We start from the raw sequence: 12,616 nt of genomic DNA, 5'->3' as shown, positions 1-12,616 counted from the left end.
CAAATGGAAGGTTTGGACTATTTTGATACATATTCTCTAGTAACGAGAATGACATCAATAAGACTGATGATAGCAACCGCAGCCTTGAGAGACCTAGAAATCCATCAAATGGATGTAAAAACCGCTTTTCTAAATGGTGATTTAGAAGAGGAAATTTACATGAAACAACCTGAAGGTTTTGTCGTTCCCGGACAGGAAGACAAAGTATGCCGACTTGTAAAGTCACTTTATGGACTTAAGCAAGCTCCTAAACAATGGCATCAAAAATTTGACAATACAATGATGTCAAATGGTTTCAAAATAAATGAATGTGACAAATGCATATACTACAAAACTACAAAAAATGTGTATGTTGTGTTATGTCTATATGTAGATGATATGCTCATTATTGGAAGCAATAAAGACATTATCAATCAAACAAAAAAATGCTCAAAGGGACATTTGAGATGAAAGACTTGGGATTAGCAGATGTAATTCTCGGGGTTAAAGTCACAAGAAATTCAAACGGAATTATCTTAACCCAATCTCATTATGCTCAAACAATATTAGAGAGGTTTAAAAATTACTCTAATAGTACGGCAAAAACTCCGTTGGATCCCCAAATGCACTTGACAAAGAATTCAGGTGAAGCGGTTTCACAAAACGAGTATGCACGTGTGATCGGAAGTCTCGTGTACTTGACCAATTGTCCTAGACCAGATCTAGCGCATGCAGTAAACGTACTTAGTCGATATACAAGTAATCCAAGTCATACACACTGGAAAGCTATAACGAGGGTACTCAATTACTTCTACACCAAAGATTTTGGGCTTTACTATGGTAAAGAACCAGCAGTTTTAGAAGGATACAGTGATGCTAACTGGATATCAGATTCCAAAAACTCAAAATCCACGAGTGGATATGTCTTTACACTAGGAGGAGCAGCAATATCATAGAAATCTACCAAACAAACAGTGTTAGCCAGATCAACCATAGAATCTGAGTTCATAGCCTTAGACAAAGTAGCAGAAGAAGCTGAATGGCTTAAAATTTTTTTGGAAGATATTCCTATGTGGGAGAAACCTGTGCCAGCTATACGCATACATTGTGATAGTCAATCAGCTATAGCTCGGGCTGGGAGTAATCTCTACAATGGTAAATCTCGTCACATCAGAAGACGACATAAAACCATTAGACAACTTATCTCAACTGGTGTAATCACAATAGACTACATCAAATCGGCTGACAACCTAGCGGATCCATTTACTAAAGGTTTGCCATGAGATTTTGTTTCTAAATCATCAAAAGGAATGGGTTTAAAGCCTATAACAAATGAGGATGCTTGATTGCAACCCTACCTATCATGACTGGAGATCCCTAGACGTAGGTTCAAAGGGAAAACAAAATCAAACAGAATCTAACGAAAGCACTTGAGACAAAGTTGTCTCTTACCAGCTCCTAAGATGATAAAGTGCTAAAGAATGTGAGAAGGATAAGCATAAGCTTTTAATGATTCCATAGCTTCTTAAGCGGAGTATTCCTCAATACTTTTCATGGTCAATCACCTAATGAGTGTGAAATGTGGCCGTTTCTAGGAGAATGAATATTGTAAGGCTATATTCTCTAAGTTCACTCATGAAAACCAGGAATAGTTCAGGGCCACAATGAACACAATAGAGAACTAAGTTCTACGAGAAAATGAAGCTGCGTTATGCCTGTTGTCTCGGTCTACATAAAACACCGGTTGGTTCAAGACAATCGGGTCCTCTCATGGCTGGGTAGCCTCTTTGATGCATGGCGTTGGCATTTTGCGTCTCCATGATGATCTAAACCCGGTTGCATCTGATGCAAATCAAAAATGCATCTTGCTGCCTCCTCTTGTATCTTTGCCTCATTGCCAAACCCAAATCGTCACCAACGTGTCCTTGTCCTCACTATCTCCAGAGGAGGAAGATTGTGTCGTGGCTATTAAGTTCATGGGACCCCAACTCAGCTACTGCCGACCCTCTGCTCAAGGCAACTCCAAGTGGTTCAACATCAGGATCGCAAACCCTTGCTTCTTCTCCTCCCGTGTCATGTTTTCCAAGAAACATAACATGTTTCGCATACCTGGAGCTGGCGGCCAACTCATTGCATCATGGGATCTCTGCGAAGACAAGCACACACCCAAGTTTCAGGAGTTGCGATATCATTTTCTTCCAGAGCCGACCGAAGCAGAACGTGAGGTTATGGATACATGTCTCACGAGCGAACACATGGTGGAATCACAATCCACAGGTGAAACCTTTTTGGTCAAGTGTTTCAGACAGACTATGGACGGTATTGCCGTATTGCAAACAAAAGGTGTAATGGCGTTCAGGGTAACCCCCAAGGGAAATTCAGTGTACACTCAAGACATTGTAGATCTCACCATTTTCATCTCAAAGGCTGAAGCATTCTGTGTCCGTGCTAGCTCGTTTCCTGGCGTGAGCCCTAACCATGTCTATATCTTGGATGTCATGGAGATTTCATTTTTCAAGCTTCCTGATTCTTCCATCACAACTCTTACTGAAAGAATCATGTCCCCTTACGTTTTTCCACCTCAAAATATAGAATATTAAGTTTGGGATTGAGTTGAGTCTAGAGTCTTGTCTTTTCTTTAAAAGCTTTCAACCATCAAAATAAAATATGTTTTAGTTTATGCTCTGTGAGAATAGAGTTCCAGTTAAACAAAATTAATTAGTATATCAATAAGTTACAACACTTGTGTTTTAGACATCATGTTCACCTTCTGGTAAATTAAACCCGACAGATATAAACTATGAGTGGTTCAAGGCTTAAAAATGCCACCAACTCAAACACAGTGAATTTTCGCAAACACTCTCGATAAGTTTTTCTACTCTAGTCATGATTAGAATAAGTATAGGTTTTTAGAGTCTTTCGAGTCTGCATTTAGTCTGCATATGTTTAGAGTCATTTCTATTCATGTGGGGATTGTTGGATCAGCTAAAAGCCCAATGGCCTTTAGTAAATTATGAACAAAAATGACATGGGTCGCAGCCCAAATAATTGTCAAAGAAATGAGAAAATGATATTTGTCCCACATCGGACAACATCAACAAGTCTGAGTAATATATATATGCTCTTGTATTATCATTACTCAAACGGCTTGGAGAGAGAGGAAGGCACTCCACGCGTGCGCCGCCGCCGCCGTCCGGCCGGCTCGGCTCGGTGTGGGCGTGGGCTTGGGCTTGGGCTTGGGCTTGGGCTTGGGTCTTGGGTCTTGGGTCTTGGGTCTTGGGTCTTGGTGGAGGGTCTCCGGCCCAATAAGAATATTCTTTTTAGACCAAGTTAAGCTCAACGTTTTGCCATTTAATTCCCGAAAAAGTGACATGCATTTTATTTTAAACAACACGTACTTCGTTTAAAAACAACACGCTGTCTCTCTTCTTGACGATAAGCTTAAACGAGAAAGATCTTGCGGAGAAAGTTTTGTAACACCTCGCCTCCGAGATTCTCGCGAGATTTCCGCCAACGTGCGCACGTGCTGCATCAGTTATGGAAAGTGGCTTGTCTTCTCCTCTTTATAAACTCGTCTCCTCCTTCATTTCTGAGAACGTTTTTTCACAACCAAAACCAGCAAATCCTATAGCGTAAGTCTAGAGAGTGTTTCGTAGAAATATTAGTTCGTTAGAGGTTCTTCACGAGTGCCGCGTGATAACCTATCATGGTTTTATCCTGGGACTCCTATTCGTACAGATCCGTCGCACTAACGGAGCTAATATTAAGAGTTAAGGAAAGAGATTCGTCTCGACTCCATGGTTTCATTTTCGTTACGGTTTTGAATCATTTATATATTTTCCTTAACATCGTTTATAGTATATCGTTTCTTTTGATCCGGTTTTTCGGCTTCTACAAGATCAAACCGGACTCTCCTCAAATTACCGCAAACTCATCGCTACTCAAACATTCAAACATTTTCTCTAAATCAAAGATCATCTAAATCAAGATCATCATCACCCAATTCTCCTGCAGCAGGTAATAACAGAGGGTTGTTGTTGTTGCAAAAACTTTAAGAAACCCCACAACCTTATGATGATGATGATCATCTTCTTCTTCTTCTTCTTCTTCTAGAGTTTTATTTTAAGAATCTACTCACACAAGTGTACGTTGTAAGTTATTGAGATAGTAATTAATTTTGTCTTAACTGAAACTCTATTTTCACATAGAGTAAACTAAAACAGATTATATTTTGATGGCTGAAAGCTTTTAAAGAGAAGACAGACTCTAGACATCAACTCAATCCCAAACTTAATATTCTATATTTTGAGGTGGAATAAAGTAAGGGGCCACCACTCTTTTCGTATAATGGTGTTCAGGGTAACCCCCAAGGGAAATGCAGTGTACACTAAAGACATTGGAGATCTCACCATTTTCATCTCAAAGGCTGAAGCATTATGTGTCCGTGCTAGCTCTTTTCCTGGCGTGAGCCCTAACCATGTCTATATCTTGGATGTCATGGAGATTTCATTTTTCAAGCTTGCTGATTCTTCCATCACAACTCTTACTGAAAGAATCATGGCCCCTAACTTTTTTCCACCTCAAAATATAGAATATTAAGTTTGGGATTGAGTTGAGTCTAGAGTCTTGTCTTTTCTTTAAAAGCTTTCAACCATCAAAATAAAATATGTTTTAGTTTATGCTCTGTGAGAATAGAGTTCCAGTTAAACAAAATTAATTAGTACATCAATAACTTACAACACTTGTGTTCTGTGAAACGACCCATAGCTAATGTGATCGATCTTCAAAGACCATCTTATATCTTCTCACTTTTTTATATTTCTTTGGGGTCCTTTTGTGAATCTCAACAACTAGATCAAAATAAAATACTCCTATGTCTTAGTATTAAATGCTCTGTGAGAATAGAGTTCCAATTAAACAAAATTAATTCGTATCTCAATAACTGACAATGAACAACATTCTATGTCTCTCTGTGTTCTTAGCAATCGTTACCTTATAGGACTAACATGGCAGAACTTCTCATCAGAAGTGTTGGTGATTCTCATAGTTTGTCTGGTGATGGGAGGTTTTGCTAGATTATATTTGTATAGTAATATTTGCAAGCCCTAATAAAACCACTAGGTTTACTTGGGTTTACTTGACGTACAAGTAATCTTGAGTTTATACGATGGAATACAACCTGTGTTGTATATTTAGCCTTACTGCAAGATTATCTCCAAGATTTATTTCTTGACTATTAACACTGATTTTTTGGAATTCTTTTTTGACAAAATGGTTTTATACTATTTTCGGTAAGTGTTTTTGGCGAAAAATTTCGTTAAAATAACCGAATGTTGGACACAATGAAGTAGTGTAACCATATGTCAAAATCCAAGTTGGTTTGACAAAATAAAAAGAATATTATTATAATTTTATGATATTAATATTATTATTATGGACCATTCAGCATACACAAAAATCAGTTGTGATTTTTTTTTTGTAGTAAGTTAATATTTGTCAAATGATTAATGTGAGAGTCAATTCTCAAATCTCCACTTTATGGTTCTTTTTTACCATATGAGCTACAAAAGAGCCATCCCCCTTTCATTCGAAAGAAGCCAAGTAATTAATCAACTCATACTAAATCCGTCACATGCTATTATTATTTTTAGTTTTTTTTTTGGTATCCGAGAGTATAACACATAAAAATGTTCAATAGATTCTATCTTTGGTGTTGGAAGATAGAAAAACCGCAGTTGTATCCTGAGAATTTGTGCACTATAGAACCGTCACAATGAAACGTTTAAAGATTTAAAGAAATAGATTATCATCTTGACTCTGCAATTCATCTTTATCAATTTAGTTCAATATGGTAATTTAGATTTATTTTCTTACTATTTTTACAAATATCCTTTGTCCCATTGTAGTAAGTTAACTTTCCTACAACTTTCTCCTGATTTAGCTTCTGAAACTAACCTATCTACAAGCCCCTTGAGCCTCTCTGCTCCTGATCCAGGATTAATCCTAGCCACGTCTTCCACAACCGAGCACTCATGTTTCCCACACCACCCCCCAGGAGTGAAACCCTCTTGGTTCGTACGCATAAGCAGTTCCTTATCAATCCTATCCAAAGCACTGTCGTTTCTACTGAATTTTCGAGCAAATGCAGCACCGCTCGCAATCATCGGTCTCATGTTTGTTAAGGACAACAAGCGAGGATGCTGTCTCGGTGGTCTGTGCCACGCAATATAGTGAAGATCATGATTCAACGCAGTTTTGGAGAACTCAGGCACGTTACATATGATTGTGTGGAAGTAAAACTCAGTAGAAGAAACAAAGTTTGTGTAATACATGAGTAAAGTTCTTGGTAAGTTGTCCCAACCCCAAATGATATACTCCACAAATGGGCGCGAGAGAACCATCCAAGCTGATCCTGCGAGATAAACCCGACAAGAAGTTTTAAACTTCACTATACTACAACAAGAGCATAATTATTGTTTATTGCAACAAGAACATAGTGATATGTTTTAACTACATGACAAGAACATATAGTTACTTCTTATTTCAACAAGAACATCGTAATATGTTTTTAACTACATGAGATATTGCTAATTGCATCAAGAAGATAGTAATATATGTTTTTAACTACATGCAGGACAAGAAAAGAGTTATTGTTTATTGCAACAAGAGCATTGTAATATGTAACCACATGACAAGAACTTAGTTATTGCGTACTGCAACAAGAATGGTAATGACCTCGCAGGGTACTTTCAAAGCTCTAGTACTTTCAAAGCTCTAGAGGGCTGCGACAGGGGTGTTCGCTCTCCCCCTATCTATTTGTGATGTGTATGGATGTGCTCTCTCGGAAAATAGATAAAGCAGTACAAGAAAAGAAGTTCAGATATCATCCTCACTGCAAAGCTCTCTCCCTCACCCATTTGTGCTTTGCAGATGACCTGATGGTGTTCGTGGAAGGTTCAAAAGAATCAATTGAAGGCGCTCTCAAGGTTTTTGATCAGTTTGTGGAATGGTCAGGGCTCTGTATCAGTCTTGAGAAGTCCACGATCTTCATGGCGGGAGTTACAGAGCCGGTGAAGTGCGGAATCCTTACAAACTTTCCCTTTGCGGATGGTGAACTCCCTGTGCGTTACTTGGGGATCCCACTGATGACACAGGTTATGCGACAACAAGATTATCTCCCTCTAATTGAGAAGATTCGAGGAAGAATAAACACTTGGACTATCCGCTTCCTTTCCTATGCTGGTAGGCTGCAACTGATAAAATCTGTGCTAATGAGTATAGTCAACTTCTGGGCCACTGCATTCAGACTCGCAAGAAGATGTCTGGATGAAATAGAACGACTCTGCTCTGCATTCCTATGGACCGGTCCGGAGCTCAAGTCCACAGGCGCAAAAGTGGCTTGGAAAGAGATCTGTTCCACCAAAAGTGAGGGGGGTTTGGGTATCAGACCGCTCAAAGAAGTTAATATGGTCTATGGTCTAAAGCTTATATGGAGAATGCTCTCAGGGAAATCCCTTTGGGGAGACTGGATACAGAATAATTTGCTTAAAAAGAGAAGCTTTTGGGAAGTGAATGGAAAGACTCAAGCAGGGTCTTGGATGTGGAGGAAAATGCTCAAGCTACGGGATGTAGCTAAGTCTTTCTACATGAAGGCTGTAGGTAATGGAAGACACACTTCTTTTTGGTATGATCGCTGGTCAGATTTAGGAGTACTAATGGATGTTCTGGGGGAGAGAGGTTTAATAGACTTGGGCATTGGAAGAGATGCCACCGTGGGGGATGCTCTTCAGACTTCTCGAAGAAGAACGAGGCATCGCTCAAGCTTGCTGAAAGATATCGAAAGGGCTCTTGACTCCTTTAGAGATCAACTAAACACAGCTGAAGATGATGTATGTGGAGACGTTCATCTGGATATAAACCAAAATTCTCTACTCGTGAGACTTGGTTACTTCTTCGCGAGGCGAAGCCGCAGTGCCTATGGTCCAAAGGTATATGGTTCTCGCAGGCTACTCCTAAGTTTGCTTTCATGGCTTGGCTTGCAACTAGGGGAAGACTATCTACTATGGATCGGGTCTCTCAATGGAGTCAAGGCATTGACACAATCTGTGTATTATGCAAGAACACTCCTGAATCCCGGAACCATCTTTTCTTTGAGTGCTCTTTCTCAACGCAAGTGTGGGAGCACCTAGTAAAAGGCATTTTGCAGAACTCATACACTACAGAATGGTTAGGTATTGCGGAATTGCTTATTGATCAGCATCTGGAGAAATACAGGCTGTTCTGCACTCGCTATGCTTTCCAAGCCGCTGTCTATGCGATATGGAGAGAACGCAACAGACGTCGACATGGAGAACCACCTACACCCCCCAAGCTCTGATGAAGATGGTTGATAAAGGTATGAGAAACAAACTTAGCTTGATGAAACTACATGGAGGGAAGGGTTTTGAAGGCATTTTGCAGTTTTGGTTTGCCACAAGAGTGTAAATAAAGTGCAGGTTAGGAGTAGTAAAGAGTAGTTGATTTCCATTCATAAGCATAGGATGCACTTGTTGTAAAGAGGTCTTTTTGATGAATAAAATTTAACATTCATTCAAAAAAAAAAAAAAACAAGAATGGTAATATATGTGGTTTTAACTAGACAAGAACACATAGTTAATTATAATTGATTATTGCAACAAGAACATAGTAATAGTTTTTTAACTTGAGGACTACAAGAACAGTACTGACCGGTATGTAACTTAAACGCATTTGGTAAACTTCGACCAGGCCCGACCCAAAAAATGTTTGATTTGTTTAGCATGTAGAGTGCAGGATCAATCATTAATCGCATTGCTCGGTATTTGCTTCACCATGAGACACCAAGAATCATTAGATTCAGCCAATGGAAACTAAAATAGAATTTGAGAAACTCATGTATATATATAATGAGAGAGAGAAGCTCACTTTTTCCAACCTAAGTCAGTTGTGTGCTCGATAAAGTTGAGGTTACGGTCCAAAGTTGAAAACGTATACAACAAATCTTCAAAACATGTAACATTGTTAGGTGAAACCCAAGATCAAGAAGATAAGGAAAGAAAGATCAAGCTTTTTTACCATCTTGAGTCACAAGTGGATAATCCGAAGCACTGAGATTGATAAACCAGTCCCAGCCAGGGCTTCTCTTAAGAAGAATGGCACAAGCATGAAGAGTATTCGCCACCATTGTTGGTCCGGTATAGGTCACAAGATTAGCTTTAGTTATCATATAAACATTACCAATCTTTGAATACATAGAGTCGTTACTAATGCGAGAAGCCAGCTCTTGTCTCTCTTCAATGGGTGATTCAAGATCCATGTGGACAATGTATTGGTTTCTTGGGTGGTACAATGCTCTAAGAGTTCTCCAAAGGCTTTCAAGATCTCCTTTAGATCCCGACACAAGGTAAGCGAAACGTGGGAGATTGTCAACTTTGGAATGTGGGAAAGCTTCATTGAGTGGTGGTCGAAGTGAAGACAATAATAGACTCATGTTGAAGTAAGTTACGATGAGGAAAACGCAAACAAGAGGTGTTATTAGTAATGAGAATACCCATTTGTTCTCCATGTTTGCATACCCCATTGAAGAGAACTTGGAACCATGAGACATAGACTTCTCCATGTTTTGCTAGAATCATAAAACTTACTTTAGCAGATCTTACATGAATGTAAACTATCTTGGTATATTTAAATACTAGTCTCATTTTGTTTTCTTTATGGGGAAGATAACCGTCACTCTCTTACATCACAAAGCTGAAAATGAAAAGAAAAAAAAACGCTGAAAATGAAAAAGATAAAGAATGGTTGCAATTTTTGTAACATATGGCGTAGTCATTGGGTTATGCAATTGTTACAGACGAACAAGCAAATGTGATAACACCACTTCAAGTACATGTCTACAACACTACCAAGTTTCCAATACCATTTCTTCAAAAAAAAAAGATTTGCTTTAACTAAGAAACTTTTCTGTTTATGGAATTTTATTAATTATGTATTTAAGTTATAAATCTACCATTCTATTCTCATAACCCTTCGGATTGAATGGTTAACTTGTTTGATAAATTAAAAAACAAACAAATTTAGTTTTAATAAATTGCGTGTAAGAAAACGATTTTTGTTTTGTTTCTGGTTGAGTTGCAATAATTGGATTTGAAAAACAAGTTATATGGTATTGAAGGTATGTATGCAATTGGACCATGTTTAATACCTGAATTAATAATAAACATTTAATATTCTTCTTGTTTATATTAAAAATCTCCAAAAAGCGATTAGTTTTGATTAATTGAGATTAACATAGAATTGAGTTGACTGTTGACCCTGAAGGACCTACCAGCCTAAATTCCAGGCTCAATGGGAGTAATATCTTTTTTTCTAACAGAAGTATAAGTTTACAAACAATTAGTTAAATATATTTTTTTTGCCAAGAATGATATTTATTTTTTGTTTTCACACTTAATATTCCCGTGAATATTAGGGTCTAGACGACTTTCAGGCAGGAAGTCGTCCAAACCGTGCCTAATATTCCCGCCTAAAATTCTACCATTTCCCGCTCAAATTTTACTAAAATTTTTAAAGTTTTCGATTAAATATTAAATATTTTTTTTGTCACAGTGGTTAAACATTAAATTACAATTTATTTTTTGTTAGAAAAAATTAATCATAAAATATAACAATAATTTGTATTAAACTAAAACTGAGGATATCTAAAACTCAAAAGTCAAAACCCTAGTCTCATAATGTCTAATGGTGATCCTTAGCTGCAACATTGTGTTGAGACTGCTTTCTTGGTTCAGGAGTTGCTGATCTTGTCGAAGGGGTAAGTAGAAGAATCCAAGATGCTTCAGAGATGCATAACCAACGGTGTTATGTTTCATCAGGCCAAGGTCACCAACGAGGTGAACTCCATTGTTGCAGAAGCCATTGTGAGATACCTTGGGAGTAGTAACGGCCTGAGAGGAGGACATCAGCTCTCTGCTGAGGTGTGGAGAGACTTGTGGCCTGTTGAGAGGCGGAGACAGAGGGAGTTCTTCTGTTTTGGGATGGATATTTTGCTGAAGCTTGATTTGGAAGCTACTAGGAGGTTCTTTGATGCGTTTTTTGATCTGCAGCCGCGTTACTGGCATGGATTCTTGTCTTCGAGACTGTTTCTCCCGGGAGTTGTTGTTTTTTGGGTTGTCTCTCTTCTCGCACGCTTCTAATAGATCGAGATTTGAGATTATGACTAAAGGAACTGTTCCTCTTGCTAAGACGATCAACAATTTGGTACAAGATAGAGACTAAGGACCTGTTGAATAATTGTGTATATCATAACTTGAATTCTTGTGAGATCAATTTTTTTATTAATTATTGTTTTTCATCAAGATTGATAACTTAAGCGTTGTTGCATTGTGTTTTAACCAAGCAAAGTGTAGTAATAGTAACATAAAGAGTGGATGTAGAACACAAAAGCAAATTTTTCAAACTCCTGGAGCTAGTTTGAATCTTATATTTCATCTTCCTCGAAAGGGTCTCTTTTGGGATAATCACCAACCTGCAAGCCAACACAAACCTCATGAGTAGCAGAAACTGTGGCTTACAAAATGCAATCTATGCAGCCAACTAAATAAGAGTAGAATTCAACCAAAACTTAGTTTGAGAGTGATTCATATCCTTAGGCCTATAAGGGATTAACTAGTCTTATAGCTAATCAATGTGGGACTAAGGATCATTAAGAAGCATTTTAACCATCCTACCCATTTGTAGCAAAAACATATCACATTTTTTACACATTTGTGCTGAGAAACTTAGTCAAATTTAGTAAAAGTTAAGGAGAAAACATATTTTGAAAATACGATTTTTACATATCTTAAAGTTACTTAACACTCTTATAAATATAAGTTATACAAAAACTAACGTAGAAGAATTCCACGGAAGTCTTCTCAGGTCAGCTAGAAACTTTAATAAACATGAATGATGGTAACCTCATAAATATCATCAATTAAGCTATAAATTTTATTCAGTAGTCCCAATATTGACTAATATATATGGATTAACAAAAAATGTTAAAAAGTATTTATAGTTTTAGAGAAAATGAAAGCTTATTAAACATTAACGCAGAAGACTTCCACAGAAGTCTTCTGGTAGACTTCTAGGAAGTGGTCCATTTAGGTCATTTTTGCAATTGAAAATTTACAAAGGAAAACTTCGAGAGAATTCAATTCTACAACACACTTCTTTGGAAGTTTTCCTTTGTAAATATTGGCTTACTTTTGTTAACAAAAAAATTTCGAAAATACCAGAGAAAACTTCATGTTATATCGTGTAGGATAAACATGTTAGTTTTGCATTTGTCAGAAATCGTCCGAAGTAAAAATAAAACTTCAATATTTCATTATAATTAGACGACTTCCATGTAAGTCGTTTCAGGTTACTTTTGCAATTGAAAAATAAAACATAAATATTTAATTTTATCTGGACGACTTACATGGAAGTCTTCCGGTAGACAACTTACACGAAAGTTTTCTGTAATAACCAAGGTTTGACCATAATCTCGGAATAAAATCTTGAAAGACTTCCGTGTAAGTCGTCTACCGGACGACTTCCATGTAAGTCGTCCAGATAAAATTAAATATTTAAGTTTTAT

At 37.5% G+C, this 12,616-nt stretch overlaps 2 protein-coding genes across 3 annotated transcripts; one reads left to right on the top strand and one right to left on the bottom strand.

Annotated features, from left to right (window-relative positions):
- The first annotated feature begins 1,769 nt into the window (after positions 1-1,769).
- LOC106358665 lies at positions 1,770-2,579 on the top strand. Its single transcript, XM_048750225.1, has one exon. It carries the CDS (start codon positions 1,770-1,772, stop codon positions 2,577-2,579), a length of 810 nt encoding a protein of 269 aa, XP_048606182.1.
- A 1,841-nt stretch (positions 2,580-4,420) lies between these two features.
- LOC106358667 (beta-glucuronosyltransferase GlcAT14A-like) lies at positions 4,421-9,906 on the bottom strand. 2 transcript variants are annotated; one of them, XM_048750581.1, is made up of 5 exons: positions 9,073-9,905; positions 8,923-8,998; positions 8,707-8,822; positions 6,310-6,391; positions 4,421-6,192 (listed from the first exon to the last, which is right to left on the bottom strand). In XM_048750581.1, exons 1-5 carry the CDS (start codon positions 9,614-9,616, stop codon positions 5,859-5,861), a joined length of 1,152 nt encoding a protein of 383 aa, XP_048606538.1. In that variant the 5' UTR covers positions 9,617-9,905; the 3' UTR covers positions 4,421-5,858. The 2 variants fall into 2 exon arrangements, with proteins under 2 accessions (XP_048606538.1, XP_048606537.1); XM_048750580.1 differs by having other exon boundaries at positions 4,421-6,391; positions 9,073-9,906.
- Positions 9,907-12,616: the final 2,710 nt, after the last annotated feature.

The sequence above is a fragment of the Brassica napus genome, chromosome C3, assembly GCF_020379485.1.
Source record: "Brassica napus cultivar Da-Ae chromosome C3, Da-Ae, whole genome shotgun sequence".
NCBI lineage: Eukaryota > Viridiplantae > Streptophyta > Magnoliopsida > Brassicales > Brassicaceae > Brassica > Brassica napus.
The sequence above is the reverse complement of the archived record's forward strand: the minus strand, read 5'-3'. Positions and strand labels throughout refer to the sequence as shown.

Coding starts and splice junctions, on each gene's coding strand:
- LOC106358665 (XM_048750225.1), top strand. CDS start 1,770: ATGCATGGCGTTGGCATTTTGCGTCTCCATGATGATCTAAACCCGGTT.
- LOC106358667 (XM_048750580.1), bottom strand. CDS start 9,616: ATGGAGAAGTCTATGTCTCATGGTTCCAAGTTCTCTTCAATGGGGTAT. Junction 8,999..9,072: donor TCCACTTGTGACTCAAGATG/GTAAAAAAGCTT, acceptor CATGTTTTGAAG/ATTTGTTGTATACGTTTTCA. Junction 6,392..8,706: donor TGCGTTTAAGTTACATACCG/GTCAGTACTGTT, acceptor TTTATCTCGCAG/GATCAGCTTGGATGGTTCTC.